This window comes from Theropithecus gelada, chromosome X (genome assembly GCF_003255815.1).
Source record: "Theropithecus gelada isolate Dixy chromosome X, Tgel_1.0, whole genome shotgun sequence".
Taxonomy (NCBI): domain Eukaryota; kingdom Metazoa; phylum Chordata; class Mammalia; order Primates; family Cercopithecidae; genus Theropithecus; species Theropithecus gelada.
The window spans coordinates 17,539,651-17,560,878 of record NC_037689.1 but is presented as its reverse complement, the minus strand read 5'-3'; the positions used below and the strand labels follow the sequence as shown (position 1 = coordinate 17,560,878).

General features: G+C 38.9%; 1 protein-coding gene across 4 annotated transcripts in view; it reads right to left on the bottom strand.

Annotated features, from left to right (window-relative positions):
* The window catches only part of CASK (calcium/calmodulin dependent serine protein kinase), a 392,463-nt gene that overhangs the window by 207,236 nt on the left and 163,999 nt on the right, over positions 1-21,228 (bottom strand). For all 4 annotated transcript variants that reach the window (XM_025372348.1, XM_025372349.1, XM_025372350.1 and 1 more), the window contains exons 4-5: positions 11,305-11,382; positions 5,442-5,514 (exon numbers count right to left, since the gene is read on the bottom strand). In XM_025372348.1, the coding sequence (XP_025228133.1) occupies positions 5,442-5,514; positions 11,305-11,382 (151 nt within the window). The remainder of the gene's footprint in view (positions 1-5,441; positions 5,515-11,304; positions 11,383-21,228) is intronic.

The following is a 21,228-nucleotide window of genomic DNA, read 5'->3' as shown; positions in this document are numbered from 1 at the left end:
TACGGAATGCTTTAAGAAATCCACAATGTCATGCCAACCAGTGTTCTGTGATGAACACAAATTTGTCATAGTCTGGCTCTAAACAGGTAAAAGGAGAACTGAGACCAGAAGGGAACTAAAAAGCAGCCAGGCGTGTTCACACAGGTTAGCAAGGAAAACCATTTAAAGGAAGCACACTCAGAAACACTCTGGCCTCTGGCTGAGTGTTTGTGTGACTGGGGTTTGCACAGTTCTGAGAACTAAAAACAGCACCCAGACCTTCTGGGCAAAGGCACCATTTAGAATAGAAAGTGATTGTGTGTAGCAATTTGCATTCTCAGAGAAACTGTTTCACTTCAACTTCAGTTATTAGAATTATACATGAGTAGGTCAGAGTGACAGAAAGGTCTAAAACTAAGTCTCCCCATACCCTCATGATGTAAGCCTGCCTGCAGGAGTTAGGAGAGAGGAGAAACTTCCACGAACTCTCAGTGCTTAGTAAAGCCCATGAAAGAAGGCAAAGAGCCAGGAGTTGCATTTACCTTGACAACTGTGCTATTTCTTTCTAAAGTACTTTTAATTCAAGGGTGAGAGGAAGAAAAAAAAGTACCAGAAACATAACGAAAGTTTTCACATTCTTTCACAAGAAAAAGTAGAATTAAAGGGAAGAGGACAGAAAAAAATAGAAATTTATATGCATGCCTTAATTAATACCTGTAGGGAGGCAAATCTTGAGAATTATAAGTCTATTATGACAGCAGGCCTTAACCAGGGACAATTTTTGTGCCCCAGGGAACATTTAGCAATGTTTGGAGACATTTTCGGTTGTCACAACTAGGGGGAGATGCTACTGGCATCTAGTGGGTGAAGGATGCTTAGCAGCATCCTACAATTCCCAGGACAGCCTCCCACAGCAAAGAATATAGCCCGAAATGTCAATAAGTATGGCTGTGGGGAGGCCCAGTACTATGTTCACACATCTCTCGAATTTCAAAGGATTATATGATTGCTTTTTATGCAATTTTATGTGAAATTGCTTCTTCAGAGCAAGCAGTTCCCAAAAACAGATCACATGGTACCATATACTCAAATCTAGCCAAACAATCCTTTTAAGTACTCAGTTACAAAGATTACAAAAGGAAATGCCTTTAGTAAAAAAGTAAAGAAAAAAGTATTAGTAAATATAATAATAGGATCCTTGGGAAATGTAATGCTTTTGGATCATATGCCAAGAATTATGAGAGAGAAAAAGAGAGAGAGAGAATGAGAATATTCTTGGCTAGATGAAACAGATGATAAAATAAATTTTTCTTAGAGAAATAAAACATTGCAATGCTCTTCTATTTTCTTTATTAAATATAAGGGAAGAAAACTTAGACAAAAACTTAACTGCAGAAACAAAAACCTACATACAGATAAGTCACTGAATATATATCTGAATGGAAAGAAAAGCTCATAGGTTGCTTTACTGGCAAAAATATTAACAAATCAAACCAAGTGAAAATTTACATTATTAGCATGTGAAATGTATTGTTCTTGAAGTTTCACAATGACCGCTATGTTGGAATACCCCTGTAACAAGGTCTTGAATAAAACTAAGTTTTACCTAGTTTACCAAAGTTATATTAGGAAATCCTATTGACATAATCTTCAAAATATATCAGGAATCGAACTAATTTTTTATTTTTTTACTACCTCCACTGCTACTACTCTGGTCTGAGCCAGGCAGGATCATCTCCTGTCTCCTTTTTACTCTCCCCTTTGCACATTTTACCTCAGCCACACCGGCCTCCTTGCTGTTCCTCAAGCAGGCTACTTGTGTTCCTGTCTTTCGGTCTTTGCACTGGCTGTTTCTTTTACCCAAAATGCTCTTCCCTCAGCTATCAGATTAGCCCACTTCCTCTCTTCCAAGTCCTTGCTCAGATATCATCATCTCAATGTGGCCTGCTTTGACCACCGTATTTACAAAAGCAAGCCCTTCTCTGGACACTCCCTAACCTTCTGACTACTCTAGTTTTTTCTGTGATACTTTTCACATTCTACTACGTAGTTCATTTCTGTTTACTGAGTATTGTCTCCCTGAACTAGAATGTCAGCTCCATGAGGGCAGTGATTTTTGTCCATTTTCTTCACTGACGTAGCTCCAGTTCCTAGGACAGTGCCTGCCACACAGTAGGCACTCAATAAATATCTTTTGGATGAATGTCTTAAGAAAAATACACCAAAATTAAAAATTTTCAATGAACTAAATGTGAGTATTTTATTCACCCATGTAAAAATGTGTGGATTTCAGCTTCTGAAATATAAAGACCGGGCGCGGTGGCTCACGCCTGTAATCCCAGCACTTTGGGAGGCCAAGGTAAGAAGAATGCTTAAGCCCAGGAGTTCAAGACCAGCCTGGGCAACAGGGTGAAACCTTGTCTCTACAAAAAAATACAAAAAAAATTTAGCCAGGTGTGGTGGCGCACACCTATAGTCCCAGCTACTCTGGAGGCTGAGGCATGAGAATTGCTTGAGCCTAGGAGGCAGAGGTTGCAGTGAGCTGAGATTGCACCACTGTACTCCAGCCTGGGTGACAGAGCAAGTCCCTGTCTCAAAAAAAGGAAAAAAATAAAATAAAATAAAATAAAAAATCAACATTAACGTGTGCTCTGTGTTGAGTGTGTCTCCCAACTGAACAATGGCAATTTTTGGGGTGGTTTCTTCTTACTAATTTGCAGTTTGAGAATTATTTCTTTTTCATTCTTTGGCATGTTTCTACGTGCTTCCTCTAAATTATTTAGCATGTACTTTAGAAATAATAAACTAATCTAATACACTCCAATGTAAGACTACTTTTGGGCCTTTGCCCAAATTCCTTCTGCCTGAAATGTCTTTTTGTCTCCATATAACTACCCCATGATTCAAGACCAAGCTCCAATGTGACCTCCCCCAGGAAATTTCTCTGACCTCATCTTTTAATGATACTTATCACCTTCTACCTTGCATAATAATGTCTGTCTGTCTAAAGGTGGCCACCAACAAGTTCTCCCATCCTTGTATGTATCTGGCACTCCATCAATCAAAATATGAACCTATGTTTCTTCCCCTTTAACTCAGACTAGCCTTGTGACCTTTTTGTGATGTATGTTTCAACTAATGAAATGTATAAGATGTGACACAGTGTCAGTTTGCTTCAGGAGGCCTAACACCTTCCATTTTTGCTCTTTTGGAGCCCTAACACACTGTCTTGCTGGACATAGGGCCACGTGGAGAGAGAGAGAGACGTTTTGAATGAGAGACTGCAAAGAGTGCCCAGCCAGCTCCCAGCTGTTCTACTCACTTCAGTTGAGATGCCAGAAAAATGAGTGAAGTCTATGTGGAAACTAGCCATGCTACGTCACCAACGTCCTGTGAAACAGAATTGAGCAGTCCCTATCAAGCTCTGCCCAAACTGCAGAATTGTGAGCAACTAAGCAGCAGTTATTGATTGAAGTCACTATGTTTTAGCATGTGTTGATCTGCTGCCGTAGATAAGAGATGCCCAGCCTTATCTCCCTACTGAGACCATAATACTTTTAGGGCTCCAAGCACAGTAATCTGTAAAAAATAGGCACTCAAATATTTGTTAAATAAATAAATCAGAAGGTAAATTAAAAGGTGAGGTCAAATTATCTACTTTTGGATATTATTTAGTTTTAGGTTGTCATATCAAATACCATTGCTAATCAAAAGCTGACTACATTATTGAAAGTATTACAGTATAATATGCTGTAAATCATTGTTTATTGTATGATGCTGATATAATTATCTTTCGAGAATAATTGATTCAAAATAAAATTGCCTCTTGAGCAAAACAGTTCTTAACATAATGCTATTACATGAACACATTTTAGGTTTTTAAATTACTATTTTTTTCTTGTATATATTTTAGAATATATACAAAGAGATATATTTTACTCTCTACATATGAACTTTCTTACATTAATTAATGCAACTAATTGCACAGCAAGCTACTACAGTTGACAATTTCCCACCTTTTACCTTTCCACACTTTTATTTCTCTTTGGATAACTGAAGAATACTTTTTTTTGAGATGGAGTCTTGCTCTGTCACCCAGGCTGGAGTGCAGTGGCACAATCTCGGCTCGCTGCAACCTGCGCCTCCTGGGTTCAAGCGATTCTCCTGCCTCAGCCTCCCAAGCAGCTAGGACTACAGGCATGCGCCACCATGCCCGGCTAATTTTTGTATTTTTAGTAGAGATGGGGGTTTTACCATGTTGGCCAGGCTGGTCTTGAACTCCTGACCTCAGGTGATCCACCCACCTTGGCCTCCCAAAGTGCTGGGATTACAGGCATGAGCCACCGGGCTCGGCCAGAATACTTTTTCATAAAGGGGGACCCATTGAGATGCTCGGTGTTGAGTTTTGATAATAACAGTATCATTTTCTTAACACATCCGAAAAGGATGAATGAGATATTTTACAACTAATTTACACTAATGTGTATTTTGTACATTTCTCCAGTGATTTTCATTTGCTATTAAAATATTTTACTAGATGGTTTTGGAATTGCTCATGCTTTCCCTCAGCTTTTAACTACAAGGATTTCTGTGAAAATTTTCCAAACATTATAGACACTTTAATTAAACTCTGCTTAATTTTCTTAATCATTTAAAGTATTAAATACATTGAAGAAGCCAGGCCTTTAATAATATATCTCGAGGGAAGGAACACTATGTCTGCACATGCCGGAGGTTAGAGAAAGACCAGTGACAAAATATCAGAGCTTAAAAGTGTAGCCCAGGGCCAAAGGGACCTCAGGGGCTCCCTAGTGATTCTGGGCCTTGGGAGAAGCTAGGGATCAGGAGGAAGGCCTATTGGTCTCGTTTCTTGCCTCCCTCTATGTTTGGCTTGACACCGTTAAAAAACCAGGAACTGAGAGTTCTCATTAACCCGATACTGGGATCAAATAGGCAGAAAGACTGAATAATGATAATATTGGTATTCCAAGCATAAAATCGTATTATATGTATAATTATGATTTCATACTATATTTAAAAACTATCTGCAAAAAAAAAAATGCTGACTATTCTGCATTGCAATATTATGAAAATATATGTATGATTAACTTTTACTATATAAACCAAATTCTAATTTTTCCCCCAATTAACTCAGTATAGGATATTGTTTGGTTTTTCCTATTTATTGGATTTTTCATTTCTCTTATACACACAATGGCAAAAGAGAAATAATACAATTTTAGATTGCATGAATACTTTAGTAAAAATAAATAAATTGAAATTATAGTGTTCCTAGTTAAGAATTAGTACAATGACTTCCCAAATACAAAGCAGTTCAATACATTTTTACTTATAAGTAAAATTAAGATGTTCTTCATGATAATATTAAAGAATTCTTGATTATCATTGCTATATCAGCATTTTTTCACAAACATTAAAGTTAGTGATAACAAATGACTTACCTTCACATCCCTGTGAATTATGTTATTATCATGGCAGTAGCGTAGAGCTTCCAGTATCTGTCTCATATAATGGCTGTAAAAAACAAAAGAAATCTAAAAACCGTAAACAATTTTTATTTTAAAACTTAATATACAGTGCTCCTAGTTTATAACTCCCACTCTCATATTAGCTGTCCATGGCCACATTTTATTTGAGCAGACAAGATGGATGTAAAGTGAGGCTTAATAATGAAAATGTTGGCAGACTCACAAGTTTATGGGCTTCATGAAGAAACAGTATGCTCTATATTTTCTAAGTTATCTAAGTCAAAAGAATTACACACCGCTCATAAGTAAATTTGCTTTGCAAACTAAAAATTCAAGCTTAAAACATGACAATTTTTTTCCCCAATACTCAGGTAATTCTACTTAAACTGGACTGCTGTTATGTAAACAGTGCTCAGGGCTGCCCCAAGGATTCAGACTAGAGCGGTGGGAGCCTTTGATCTGCCAGCAAATAATAAGATGCTCTCCATCTTACTTCCATTTAGCTGTGAGGACAAATGAGGGAAGAACGGCCCTTATCAGACAATTTCCTTTTGTAACATAATCAAGTTTTAGTTGGGGCTCCCTTGAACTAAGTGGAGTTAGTTCTAGGCACATGTCCTAGAAAGCCTGACTCCTTACATGGCCAGCTGAGGATCCCTCCTGGAGCACAGGTGAGAACAAAGAAGAAATCAGCATTTTAAAGAACAGGCATTAAAAAATGGTAAGCATTTTAAAGAACAGGCATTAAAAAATGGTAACGGGGTTAACTAGCAACCCTGTGTGACAAGAACAGTTGATTCAGTACTACTTTAGGACCGCCTCCTATTTCTAAAGTTCTTCTATAATTGCCCTATTACTCTTTCTCTGAGTATCTGTTTCATTTTCTGTATTTTATTCCCTCTATATTTGTCTTTCTCTTTTCTTCCTATTATCCCCCTTCTTTTCTCATTTTTTTCCTTTTCCTTCCCAACCAGCATGACAGAAATGCAACAGACTTAACACTGTTCATTGTATAATATTTATAGAATTTTGTTTTGTTTCCAGATCTTACATTTCTGATACAAGTGACCTTGAACATGTGTATGTGACTCAGGAAAAATTAAAAAAAAAAATCCCTATTCTGGCTTTACAATTAAAAGACATTTCCATCAAGTTCCCTCTTTGGCATGATACCATCTAATCAAGCTCACAGGAGTATTCCTCTAGTTAGCATATGCATTATTTCATGTATTACAACTAATTGGAAGGGTTCCATTTTAAAAATGAAATGTAGGAGAAAAAAACAAAAACAAAAACAAACCCAAGCCTTGTTCCTGTACTAATCACAGGCTCCTTACAACTGGGCTTTAAGCCAGAGAGCTAGGCTCATGTAATCATTACTTCTGATGTTTAATTTATCTTACTTTGCAAATGCACATATAAGGGGTTGTGCTCATATACTCTTTGCTTGGGCCATTGTAGCCTGTAATTAAGTTTTGTTTATTTTTTATTTTTATTTTTTGAGATGGAGTTTCCCTCTTGTCTCCCAGCCTGGAGTGAAGTGGTACGATCTCAGCTCACTGCAACCTCTGCCTCCTGGGTTCAAGCGATTTTCCCGCCTCAGCCTCCCAAGTAGCTGTGATTACAGACACGGGCCACCACGCCCTGCTAGTTTTTCTATTTTGAGTAGAGACAGGGTTTCACCATGTTGGCCAGGATGGTCTCAAACTCCTGACGTGAAGTGATCAGCCCGCCTCAGCCTCCCAAAGTGCTGGGATTACAGGCCTGAGCCACCATGCTTGGCCATAAGTTTTGTTTAAATGAGGGGTTGTTAACTTGGTGTTGTGGCCCATTACTGGTTCAAATCAGGCTTTGGAGGATCTGTAACCCCTTGAAATGGCTAAGAGACTACACCTGTCAAAGTGCTTTGTAAACTAAACCATGCTACAAAGGTTGAGTCATTATTATTACAATATTATTATTGTTAAGTTCAGTCAAAGGTTTAGGAACAGCTTATTTGTCCATCTAGATGTCAACATGGAAATAATGGGTAAATTAAAATTAGTTAAAGTGGACATAGCTTGTACCTACAGAATGAACTATTTGGGATACAAAGCACTGAGACAGCTACCTAAATTATCTTTAACCTAAAGAAAATTCCTATCTCAAAGTCTCATAACACAAAACAAAACTCAATGAATGAGGATTTTTTCATTTGCATATGAGAACACTCAATTATTTGACCCAAACATACGTACACAGCAGAATCTTTGCGGTGTGTGTGGAGACAGTAGAACTATTTTTCTCCCCAAGTTATAACAGAACTGAACTATCTTTCTCCCAATCATGATCCTGGGAGGCAATGCATGTCAAAGTGTGCAAGCAGAATAAAATAAGAACTAAAATCTGCCCAAATGTTCTAGCAAGTTGCTGACTAAACTTTTAATCAAAAGATTTCACTTCATGAAGCATCATAGGGACCTGTGCTTTCAGAGAAATTCAGCAATATATTTGTTTATCTTTCCTAAGGATCAGCAAGATAACTCCATGGAAGAAAAGAGCTGGCCAGCAATGCATTTACTGCCTTTGGAAGGAGGCATTTCAGGGGTGCAGCATGGTAGAAGAGAGGTGATTCAGTCTGCTCTTCTTGTCACTGCAGGTGACAAAGCCTAATGCTATTTGCTAGGCAGAAGAGACCTTATCTCTGAAATGCCCTTAACAGGATATCTCTGGCTAAGGATTACTATGGTAAGTAGAACATGGGATCTCTGAGGCACAGATGGCTTCCTGGAGAATGTCATGGAGCTATCCAAATCTCTGGGGTGTAAAATAAAGATATTTGCAATGCTCCCCTTTGTGTGTGGAAACTCACAAATCCCAGTATAAACCTCGTCTATTCTGGGCCAGAGGTGCATTTCTGAGGCAGTAAGAAGTGATGTGGGGGGCTGCCCTTCCCTTCTCTCTGCTTCACTTGAGCCTTCTGATTGCCTGTATCCTTGAAATTATTTAGTAAAGCTTGGTACTAGTTAAGAAGATCTCTGAGAGTTTGATTTGATAATATGATCTTGTGTGTTAGCTCACTCCACAACTCATCACCCCTGAAAGGATGGAGGTAATCACTAATTGGGTTGCATTAAGGACTGAATACAGTTTTACTTTATGCCATGCTTTGCTGCTCCTCTTGAAGCTCAGCCAGCTGGAGAAAAACAACATTATCAATTTGATTACTTGGTGTCTCAAAGTCTTCTTGCAATCGGTCTCACTAGAATACTGATACAAGCTAAATTTCCTAACAATAAATCACAGAATCAGCGAGGATGAAAAAAGATTAGAAGTCATCTGTCATTAAACCAATGGAGGAATCTATGCGCACTTGTTGCATGGTCATTGATCCTCTGCAATAGGAAACACACATAATAATACTTTCTGAGTCTCCGCCTACTTTTTTTATTGTTCAGAGGAAGAACCTTTAATAAACTGCCTCCAAACCTCTCTCTCTGCAACGTCACCTACTGGTGTCAATGCTGCTCTTTTTTGGTCCACTCTGGAAAGTTCGTTTCACCATTTTAACAGCTTATACAGGTGGATTTAAAAATCAATAGGCTTTCATTTTGATGTGTATAAACATCTACCTTTTCTATAAATCTCAAGATTAGGAGAGACCACAAGTCATGTCATTGTATGACATCATCTCTTCACACTACCATCCTGCCTATCCTGACACATAGCCCAGTGGCAGAGATAGGCTTGAAGTTAAGAAAAAGCAATATAGATGACTGGGGACCAGAGTAAAAGTGGTACTGGTTTCACATAATCCTGTCAGCATACCTGCCAGGTATCCCAGTGTTATTGTGGTTCAAGAAGGAAAAAAATCCCCTTCTTCCACTGAGTTTCACTAGTATTGACTATTTTTGGTATGAAAGAATGCTTTAAAATTTTGAGGGACAAGGAAGAATAAAAATTTAAAATTGTAATAAAAACTCAAAATAATAGAAGATAGGATTAAAAAAAAACCTAGAATGTGCTTTAGAGAACATGGCACAAAAGAGGATATTTAGCTTCAGTTCTACCACGTATAGATCAGAAGCCTAAAGAACACACATAAACTTTCATTTGCTCCTTCGCCCTAGCCCCAGCAGTACAAAAACACAGCGACCACACATTGAGCATATTCTTTATTTTGTGCTATAGCCATGGCTGCTCCATCCCTAAGACTAGGTCCCTTGCTCTTCAGCTAGAAGGAGTCAGGGCAATGAATTTGAAGACATTCAAGTCATGCTGAGCTCAAAGCTGTATTAAGGTGGTCTCCAAGTTGTTTCCAGCTATGTTTGTCTAAGATGCTATAATTATAAAAGAAATGATAAGACAGAGGAAATCATTTAATATAACTGTTTTTCAAATGATAGAAAGTTTTCATAAATCCTAGGCTAGGAACGGGAGTTCATGCCTATAATCCAAGCACTTTGGGAGGTTGAGGCGTGCGGATCACTTGAGGTCAGGAGTTCGAGATCAGCCTGGCCAACATGGTGAAACCCCATCTCTATTAAAAGAAATACAAAAATTAGCCGGGCATGGAGGTGCATGACTGTAATCTCAGCTACTTGGGAGGCTGAGGCAGGAGAATTACTTGAACCTGGGAGGCAGAGGTTGCAGTGAGCTGAGATCACGCCACTGCACTCCAGCCTGGGCGACAGAGTGAGACTCTGTCCCCCCTCCTCCACCCAAAAAAGTTAATATGTTTGTGAGTTTGAACCCTTCAACATATTATGCCTGGTGACTAAGGAGGGATGCTGTATTCCATGTATTAAAAAGGCAACCTACAGCAGTGGGTAATTATGATATGATTGAATGTAACCAAAACAGAAAGCTGTGTTGCTCTAAATTTATAAGCAAGTGGCCCAGCACGTGCATGGCTCCTGCGATTTTTCATATTTACTTCTTATTTTGAGTCATTAGGTCTTTACAACAACTTCTCCACTTAGAACAAACAGCTGCCATTTGATTGGTAGGTCTCACACTGGCCTGAAGCAAATATATTTTTTAAAATGGTGCTTCTATTTCTCTTCCTTTTACTGTTCTTTATTTTTTGTTAATTATTGTGAGATAATTTGATATCACTAAAAGGGAAAATGAAGAACTAATGAGGCAGATTTGCTAAAACAAAAATAAAAAAAACCCAAGTAAAATTCTACATAGTTCCTGAGCTATTAGATCCCCGCTTCTTGTACAAAAATCATCACAAATGGGAAAGATAGCAGTACTGAAAATGTAAGCTTGTATTATAAACCCATGTTTTTATTTTATTCATTTATTTTTGAGATGGAGTTTTGCTCTTGTTGCCCAAGCTGGAGTGCAATGGCGCAATCTCGGCTCACTGCAACCTCCTCTCTGTGGCCAGGCTGGAGTGCAGTGGCGCGATCTCAGCTCACTGTAACCTCCGCCTCCTGGGTTCAAGCGATTCTCCTTCGTCAGCCTCCCGAGTAGCTGGGACGACATGCGCATGCCACCACGCCCAGCTAATTTTTGTATTTTTAGTAGAGAAGGGATTTCACCATGTTGGCCAGGATGATCTCGATCTCTTGACCTTGTGATCCGTCCGCCTCAGACTCCCAAAGTGCTGGGATTACAGGTGTGAGTCACCGTGCCCGGCCCCTATAAACCCATGTTAATAGATAACTCATTGTTCGGTATTTTGCATTTCCAGTGACTATCAATTCTACTAACACATACTAAAACAGAGATGTTCCTTGTAGCAAAGAGCAGCAGTACGCTCTCATCAGTTTGTCATGTGATGTCTTTGTCATTTTCTTTTTTTACTTTCACCTTGACCTCTGGGGATTAGATATACACTACATACCTGGCTACAGCTTCACTGTACACAAAACCAGCGTCCGCTCGCTTTACGATTTCAAAACACAGATCTGCTCCATCCATACTGTAAAGAAATGTGAAAAAGAACATAAGAAAAGAGGAAATTCCAGGAAGACAACACTGAAAGTGAATACATTGTAACTAAGTTATTAGTTGGTTTACTGCTAAGGATTATGTTATTTAAATCTCCTTTCTTTCAATGAAATATAGACATAAATTACAAAGGGCATGATAGTCATCTTCACATTGAAAATCTGCAGGGAAAGAAACAGGAAGAACAGGCTAACAGTAATATCAAATGATATGAGTATATAAAATTGACTATAAATTTTCTTTAGGTTTTCACAAAAAGAAGCATCAGAAAATAGCAATGCTAGGGTTGTGTGCATATTTTAAAGTCAAATTACAAAAATATTCAGTTATGTAGCATACAAGGATTTAAAAAAAACATCTTGCTATTGTTATTACCACCAAATGGAAAAATTCAGGCTATATGCCGTGGAAGGAAAAAACAATGACTTATATATAAAATAAAATGTATTTTTGTTTACACTGCCATTTCCAAAGTTCATTGCTACAAACATATTGTAACACACAGATGTGTTGGCAACACAGTGTCATGATATTGTCTTAGAACTTACAGTCGTTATCTACTTCTCACCAGATAAGTAATGCCTCTTGTTGTCTTGGCCACACCTTGCCTCTTCTACCTACCCTGTCCACTGATGTTTCAAGAAAATCTTCCTCTCTAGGCAGAATGGTCTTATTATCACTCCCCGAGTACACCATTTTCTTTTTTACTTTTTGTATATATTGCTTTTCATTTTCAAAACCTACCTTAATTCAAGGGTTCATTCCAAACCTACCTTCCCCAGAAGCCCCCTCAATGATTACCAGCCATATTAATGTCTTCCTTTGCTTTTCATTCTATAACAACCCTATATGGTCCATAACATTTAGCACTTACATACAAACACCTCCCCTTCCCCCCACGTATACCTATATATGTATACATGAATTTTGCCATATTATACATATTAAACTGTTCAAATATTAATAGCTAACATTTTCATAACGCTTTAAGGCTTATAACATATTTTCAAATGCAGTATCTCATTCATTCATTCAGTAGTTCAGTTTCCAATATAACTGCTGCAGACATTATACTGAGGAAATAGAAACTTCTGGAAGGGAAAGTAAAGGAACTAACATACTTCCTATTCATGAGGCATCACAGGAAGCAGTCCTTGTTATGCCTCCCCTCATACTTATAACCACCCCATGAGGTCAGCATCATTTTCAAATAATTTGTCTAAGTGAGTGGACAAGTATGTGATAGGGACAGGATTGAAATCCCTGTCTAGCTATGTCCTGTATGTGCTCTTCCCATTGATTATAGCTATATCTACTGGGCGTGCAAGGAACAAATGCACATCTTTAAGCCCTACAACAGTTCCATGATAGTGTAAAGTCCTAAAGAACAAGAAAAAATATATTTATACTACTTAATACCTAGCAGAAGACTGAGCACACTGTAGACACCTAATGAACAGTTGATTCTATTATTTGAATCTTGGTGTGGTTTTATATAAATGAATGAAAATACTTTCACATTTATACAGGCTCCAAAAACTTTACCAAGTTTCCATTTCACACCTAAGGAACATTTTCCAATGTCAAATAGGATTCTTCTCCAAAATAATGTTTACAGTGGCCGAGTCTATTACAAACATTACTATAAAGGCCTAGTGTACTCCCTAGTATGGCAGCACTCATTTTTCACCAACAGAAATAAAGCCTAGATGAAAGCGATCATGAATCTTGGTGAACAACTTTGATTATCTGTATGGTAAAATTCCTACAAGCTGAGTTGCTAGGACAAGGGGTATATACAATAACACTTTTTTTTTTTTTTTTTTTTTGAGACAGAATCTTGCTCTGTCGCCCAGGCTGGAGTGCAGTGGTATAATCTTACCTCGCTGCAAGCTCCGCCTCCCAGGTTCACGCCATTCTCCTGCCTCAGCCTCCCGAGTAGCTGGGACTACAGGCACCCGCCACCACGCCCGGCTAACTTTTTGTATTTTTTTAGTAGAGATGGGGTTTCACCATGTTAGCCAGGATGGTCTCTATCTCCTGACCTCGTGATCCGCCCACCTTGGCCTCCCAAAGTGCTGGGATTACAGGCGTGAGCCACCGTGCCCGGCCTACAATAACACTTCTGATACACACACAACACCAGAAACAGTTTTAACAATTTATACTCCCACTACCAAGTATGAATGTGTCCCTTGCTCTACTAGGATAATGATTATTTTTTTTCATCTTTGCCAATTAGATAAGAGGAAAAAAGTCATTCATGATTGCTTTAATTTGCATTTCCTTGATTACTAGAGAGAATAAATATTTTTCATTTCTTTGTCCCATGGGGAGAAAAGAAATGCTATTTTAAAAACTGGCTGTAGTTTAAGCTGGTTGGTTGATCTATGAGGACTAAAAAACATCTCATAGTGAAGGAATCAGTTTTGCTTAGGCTTTTTCCTTTGTAATTGTGATATATGAGGGTAAGCACTATTCAACTTAGATGAGAGAGGGGTTAGGAAAAGGAGAGAGCTAAACTGATTGCCTAATGAAGCAATAAGAATTTAGGTTCTTTCTGCCATCTCTCCATGCTGCCATAATGGTGTGCATGAATGTCCTGGCCGATGCTATCCAGAGCATTAACAATACCAAAAAGAGGCAAACACTAGGTTCTTACTAGGTTGTGCTCCAAAGTTACTGTCTGGTTTCTAACTGTGATGATGAAGCATGGTTACATTGGTGAATTTGAAATCACTGATGATCATAGAGCTGGGAAAACTGTTGTGAACCTCAGGCAGGTTAAACAAGTGTGGAGTGATCAGCCCCAGATTTGATGTGCAACCCAAAGATCTAGTAAAACGGCAGAATAACCTGTTCCCATCCTACCAGTTTGGATTCACTGTATTAATGACCTCATCTGGCATCATGGACCATGAAGAAGCAATATGAAAACACACAGGAGGGAAAATCCTGCAATTCTTTTTCTAGGAATGTAATACATACTTACAAATAAAATACCTCAATGGACTCTGGTGTTTCCAAAAAGAATTTGGAAGATGTTCTGAGAGCTAGAGGACTTTCTGGAGGGGCCTAGAAGGGATGAGGGAAAAGACGGGGCCCTGGGGAGGAGGCAGCAAAGTGGTGAGAAGTATAAAGCCTAAGGAGGGAACCAGTCAGTGAGAAATACTTGGAAATTATTTATTGCCCTGTGCTATAATTACCAGCATAGATCAATCCATTTTGTCTGGTCATATCTGAAATACTAGTACTTGAAATGACAATATCTACCCATGTGCATACACACATGGGGGTATTTTTAGGTTTCTTCTTCCTTCCACTGACTTGCCTATTCTTGCGTCAAGTTCCATACCATTTAAAATACTGTAGGGTCAGACGTGGTGGCTCACACCTGTAATCTCAGTGCTTCGGGAGGCCGAGGCGGGTGGATAGCTTGAGGCCAGGAGTTCGAGACCAGCCTGGCCAACACGGTGAAACCATGTCTCTACTAAAAAAATACAAAAAAATTAGCCAGGCATGGTGGCCAGCACCTGTAGTCCCAGCTACTCTGGAGGCTGAGGCAGGAGAATCACTTGAACCAGGGAGGCAGAGGTTGCAGTGAGCTGAGATGGCACCACTCCACTCCAGCCAACAGGGCGAGACTCTATCTCAAAACAAAAACAAAAACACGGACAGACAAAATAAAATACTGTAGTAGCAGATTTTAATATTTGGCAAAATAAATCTCATTATTCTTCACCAACTTTTTTTTTTTTTTTGAAACAGAGTCTTGCTCTGTCACGCAGGCTGGAGTGTAGTGGCGCCATCTTGGCTCACTGCAACCTCTGCTTCCCAGGTTCAAGTAAGTCTCCTGCCTCAGCCTCCCAAGTAGCTGGGACTACAGGTGCTTGCCACCATGCCCGGCTAATTTTTGAATTTTTTTCGTAAAGACAGGATTTCACCGTGTTGGCCAGGCTGGTCTTGAACTCCTGACCTCAAGTGATCTGCCTGCCTTGGCCTCCCAAAGTGCTGGGATTACAGGCACAAGCCACCGCAACTGGCCTTCACCAACATTTTCTTATGATTTTTTTCTTCCCAGTTGACCTTTAAAATCATTTTGTCAAGCTATAAATTTTTTTTTTTTTTTTTTTTTGAGACGGAGTCTGGCTCTGTTGCCCAGGCTGGAGTGCAGTGGCTGGATCTCAGCTCACTGCAAGCTCCACCTCCCGGGTTTATGTCATTCTCCTGCCTCAGCCTCCCGAGTAGCTGGGACTACAGGCGCCCGCCACATCGCCCGGCTAGTTTTTTGTATTTTTTTTTTTTTAGTAGAGATGGGGTTTCAACGTGTTAGCCAGGATGGTCTCGATCTCCTGACCTCATGATCCGCCCATCTTGGCCTCCCAAAGTGCTGGGATTACAGGCTTGAGCCACCGCGCCCGGCCTAAAAAATTTTTATATTTTGATTCAGATGGTAAATTTATACATTAACTTCTAGAAATTAACATTTTTTCTAATATTCTCATCAATGAACATGATATGTCTCTCCACTTTCTTTCATGTCTCTAAGTTATAGTTTTATGATTTTCTTTATATTAGTTTAAAATATTTATTACTAGGTTTTTTCCCTATACATTTTATATTTTAGTTGCTATCATAAATGGGATCTTTCAGCCATTATATATATTTTTTAATTCAATGCTTCGTAACCACGGATATCAAACAAAATCACCTGTGCAACTTAGTAAATATGCAGGCACATTCTCTGAAGGGTTATTCTGAAAGAGAGGCATCACTGTGAAAATATTTTTCTATTATTAAAGCTATTTATTTATAATATTAATTGACATTAAAGTAACAGAAGCAATCCACTAATTTTAAATTTCATGAGATACAGAAATAAAACTAAAAATACTGTTATTTATGCAAACTTTATTCAAAGAAATTTAAAATACACATATTCAGAATACACACCATCCTGATATCCTAACCTTGAACCTTCTGAACAAAATTGATGACTCAATTCTTTGATAAACTTTATTTGATAATATAATGATTCTACAAACTGACAAGGCATCTTTTATTGCTTTTCTCTTTGGCTTCCCATCTTGGGGTGCTTCTGGGGCTGTCAAGAACCCCCAAAGAACACATTCTGAATTTTCCTAGTTGGCTCCATTCTGAGGGAATGAAAGGAGAGGGAGAAGAAACCCTTCTATGGAAGAGTATGGGGGAGGTGGACTTCTATACTGTATGCAGAGAGAAATTAAGGGCAGTTTAGTCTGAATTGTGAAAAGTAGAGGGATTACGAATGAGCTTAGCTGTCTCTCCTTTTCACCCATCTGAATTTTTAAAATTTATAATAAACATGCATTATTTATATAATTAAGAAATTATCCAAGACCAAATTCATCAAACAAACAAAACAGATCACACGTCTTGAGGCACAAGGTATTACTGGCTACATGTTGAGGGAGATCAGAATATGCCACTCCAAAATATGCTGCTTTGGCATCAGGATTATCTGGAGTTGAAGGCACAAAATCACGTGCTATGATTTCACAGCAATGTCAAATTGCGATAACAGTTTCTAAATGTTTACTCTCAATTTCTGTACGCATCTCATGGCAGACTGGTGACAGATTGGCATTTATCTGCAAATATCCTTGAAGAGCACTGTTGTACAGATCAAATCTGGATTTTTCCAACCAGCATTTTTTCTGAAGGTGACAAAAACGCCAACTACAAAAACTGTATGAAATGTTTAAAATTATTTATTTATTTTTTAAATGGAGACAGGGCCTCGTTTTGTCACCTAAAGCTGGACTGCAGGGGCACAATCATGGCTCACTGCAGCCTGGAATGCCTGGGTTCAGGTGATCCTCCTGCCTCAACCTCTGAAGTAGCTGGGACTACAGGCATGCACCACCATACCTGGCTAATTTTTTTATTTTTAATTTTTGTAGGGACAGGATCTGGCTATGTTGCCCAGGCTGGTCTGGAATTCCCGGGCTCAAACGATCTTTTTGCTTGGGCCTCTCATCTTAAAGTGCTGGGATTACAGGTATGAGCCACTGTGCCCAAACAAAAAGTTTTTGTTAAAGCTTCTGAGAATTAACAGTATAGTGAGTGAAAAACTAGTCCTGAGAACAGAGAAGGGATTACAGCTCAAAGACGTGAACAAGAGCTGCTTCTGCCCTAGGGGAAGAATGTGGGTTTGGAAAGGAGGGGCACTTTTAGGAACTCTGGAGAGGTAGGAGCGGGTGGGGTGGTCAGATGGAGAATGACAGGGTCCAGCTGCTTTTGCACTAGGGTGATCTAAGATGTTAAGGCTCTGATGAAACACCCTTTGCTCCTGGCTGGGACCATAGAGCTGCACCATGAAAACTGGGGTACAGAATATATTCTGGTATGTCATGTTGGTAGCACAGAAAAACCTCAGTGCTGGTTGGGCATGGTGGTGGCTCAGGTCTATAATCCCAGCACTTTGGGAGGCTGAGGCAGGCAGATTGCTTGAACACAAAAGTTCAAAACCAGCCTGGGCAAAAGAGTGAGATGTCGTCTCTACAAAAAATAAAAAAAATTAGCTGGGTGTGGTGATGCACACCTATGGTCCCAGCTACTTGAGAGGTTGAGGTGGGAGGATCACTTGAGCCCAGGAGATCGAGGTTGCAGTGAGCCATGACTCTGTCAGTACACTCCAGCCTGGGCAACGGAGCAAGACCCCAACCCCTCCCACCAAAAAAAGTTAAAAAAAAAAACAAAACCCAAAACCTCAATGCTTATCATGGAGACAAAAGCTCAGCCTAAAAACTTCAGCAAGAAACAAGCACTCAGAGTATGTTTCCTAACCACAACGTAGTTATGTTAGAAATAAATTAACAAAATAACTAGAAAACCTTAAATGCTTGGACATTGAGAAATCATGCTAAATAACCAATTAATCAAATGAGAAATCATCATAATGAAAATTAGAACTTTTGTTTTTTCTTTTTTTAGAGACAGAGTCTTGTTTGTTGCCCAGGCTGGAGTACAATGGCATGATCTTGGCTCACTGCAGCCTCCACCTCCCAGGGTCAAGTTATTCTCCTGCGTCAGCCTCTGGAGTAGCTGAGATTATAGGCACGCACCTCACGTCCAGCTAATTTCTGTATTTTTAGTAGAGATAGGGTTTCTCTACGTTGGCCAGACTGGTCTTGAGTTCCTGGCTTCAAGTGATCCCCTCTGCCTTGGCCTCCCAAAGTGCTGGGGTTATAGGCGTGAGCCACTGTGCCTAGCAAAACATATTCCTAACAATGACAATGAAAAGAACTTGTACAGGATTGGTGCATTACATTTCAAGATCATGGTTTTGCCATTAATAGACCACAAATATAGAAAAATGGCTGAAAGGAGGAGGGGCATAGGTCCAATCTTACAGTTTAAGAAGTTGGTGATCCATGTTACAAACACAACTTGGCATTGGAGAAACCTTGCTTAAATTAGGTAATCCACTGTTGATAGAAAAATACACCAATACAATTTTCTGAAGGGCAATTTTATAATGCGTGACAAAAACTTTACACATGTACATGTCCTTTGACTCAATTATTTCCTTCCAAGGGAAATAATTAGGAATATTGGTCAAGTTTTAATGAGAAGAGTTTATCACAGCTATTTATAATAGGGAGAAATTAGAAACAACCTAAATGCCCAACAGTAGAAGAATGGTTACATAAATTGGGGTAACTAGAGTAGAATATTATATTGCCATTAAATGATGTTATAGATATACATTTATTGACAGATGTTCATAATACATTAACATGTATAAATATATACATGCATATTTATGTATAAGATGCAGCGTGAAGGCTTTGGTATTAAAATGGGGTGTTAAAGACTGGGTAGAATTATATTTGAAATTTTTTGTTTTCTTATTTTTATCTTTACTTTTTAAAAAAATGAATAGGCACTATACTTTTGTCATAGGAAATCAGTTCTGTTAAAAAAAAAAGCAGAATGCAGAGGAAACGGCACTTACAAAGTAGTTTGTATCCATAAACTTGTTTTAAAACTTTAATTAGAAATTTAACAGAAACATTCTGAATGCTGACTTAAAATATTAGAAAATACGAAAAGTTACTAAGTCAGTGACATCTCATCATGAGACATGTTTTAAAAAACAGCAAATTAAACCCAATGAAGGCAGAAGGAAATAATAAGCAGAAATTAATGAAGTAAAAAAACAAAATAGAGAAAAAGCAAAGCAACAAATAGATTCTTTGAAATGATTAATAAAGGCCAGGTGCAGTGGCTCATGCCTATAATCCCAGCACTTTGGGAGGCCGAGGTGAGAGGCTCACTTGAGGCCAGGAGTTTGAGATCAGCCTCGGCAACACAGTGAGACTCCTTCTCTACTAAAAATTTAAAAATTAGCTGGGCATGGTAGCATATGCCTGTAGTCCCAGATACTCTGGAGGCAGAGGTGGAAGGCTTGATTGAATCCAGGAGTTTGAGGCGGCAGTGAGCTATGATCGCACCACTGCACTCCAACCTGGGCTATGGAGCAAGACCTCATCTCTAAAAAACTAAACAAATAAATTTTAAAACGATTAATAAATCTAGAAAATTCCTAACATTTGGAAACTAGACAATATACTTTTATTACATAGATCTCAGAATAAATCATTAGAAAATATTTTAAATTGAATAATAATAGTAAATACATCAAAACTTGTAAAATGTAGGTAAAACAGTACTTAGAGGGAAATTTATACTGCTATAGATGTACATATTAGAAAAGAAAGGCTGGCCAAGTGCAGTGCCTCACACCTGTAATCCCAGCACTCTGGGAGGCTGAGGTGGGAGGATCACTTGAGCCCAGGAGTTCGAGACCAGCCTGGGCAACACAGTGAGACTCCCACCTCTTCAAATAATAATAATAAAAAAATTAGCTGGGCATGGTGGAGCCTGTAGTCTCAGCTACTCAGGAGGCTGAGACAGCCGAATTGCTTGAGCCTGGGAGGTCAAGGCTGCAGTGAGCCATCACTACACCACTACACTCCAGCCTGAACAACATAGTGAGACCCTGTCTCAAAAAAAGAGAAAGGCTAAACATTTAAGAACTAAACATATACCTGTGTAAGTTGCATAAAGATCATCAAATTAAATTCAAACAAATTAGATGAAAGGAAATAGAAGCAGAAATTAATGAAGTGGAAGACAAACATATTAAAGGAAGTGACAAAGCTAAAAGTTGTTCCCTGTGAAATGATGAATCTCTGGCAAGACTGATAACAAAAAGAAAAGAGAAAAGACATATAGCACCCAGTATTAAGAATGAAGAAGGAGACATCATTTCATATGCTGCAGAAATGAAAGATGATACTGAAACTTTATGTCACAAATTTAAAAATGTATATGAAACTGACAAATTCTCAGAAAAATAAAACTAACCAAAATTAACAAAAAGAATTAGAAAACCTGAATAATCCTTTACTGATTCAAGGAATTGAATCAGTAACTTAATCTTCTGAGACAGAAAACTCTAGGCCTAGATGCCATTTCTGACAAGTTTTTTTTTTTTTTTTGAGATGGAGTCTCACTCTGTTGCCAGGCAGGAGTGCAGTGGTGCCATCTCGGCTCACTGCAACCTCCGCCTCCTGGGTTCAAGAGATTCTCCTGCCTCAGCCTCCTCAATAGCTGGGACTATAGGCGTGTGCCACCACACCCAGCTAATTTTTGTATTTTTAGTAGAGACGGGGTTTTACCATGTTGGCCAGGATGGTCTCGATTTCTCGACCTCGTGATCTGCCCGCCTCGGCCTCCAAAGTGCTGGGATTACAGGCGTTAGCCATTG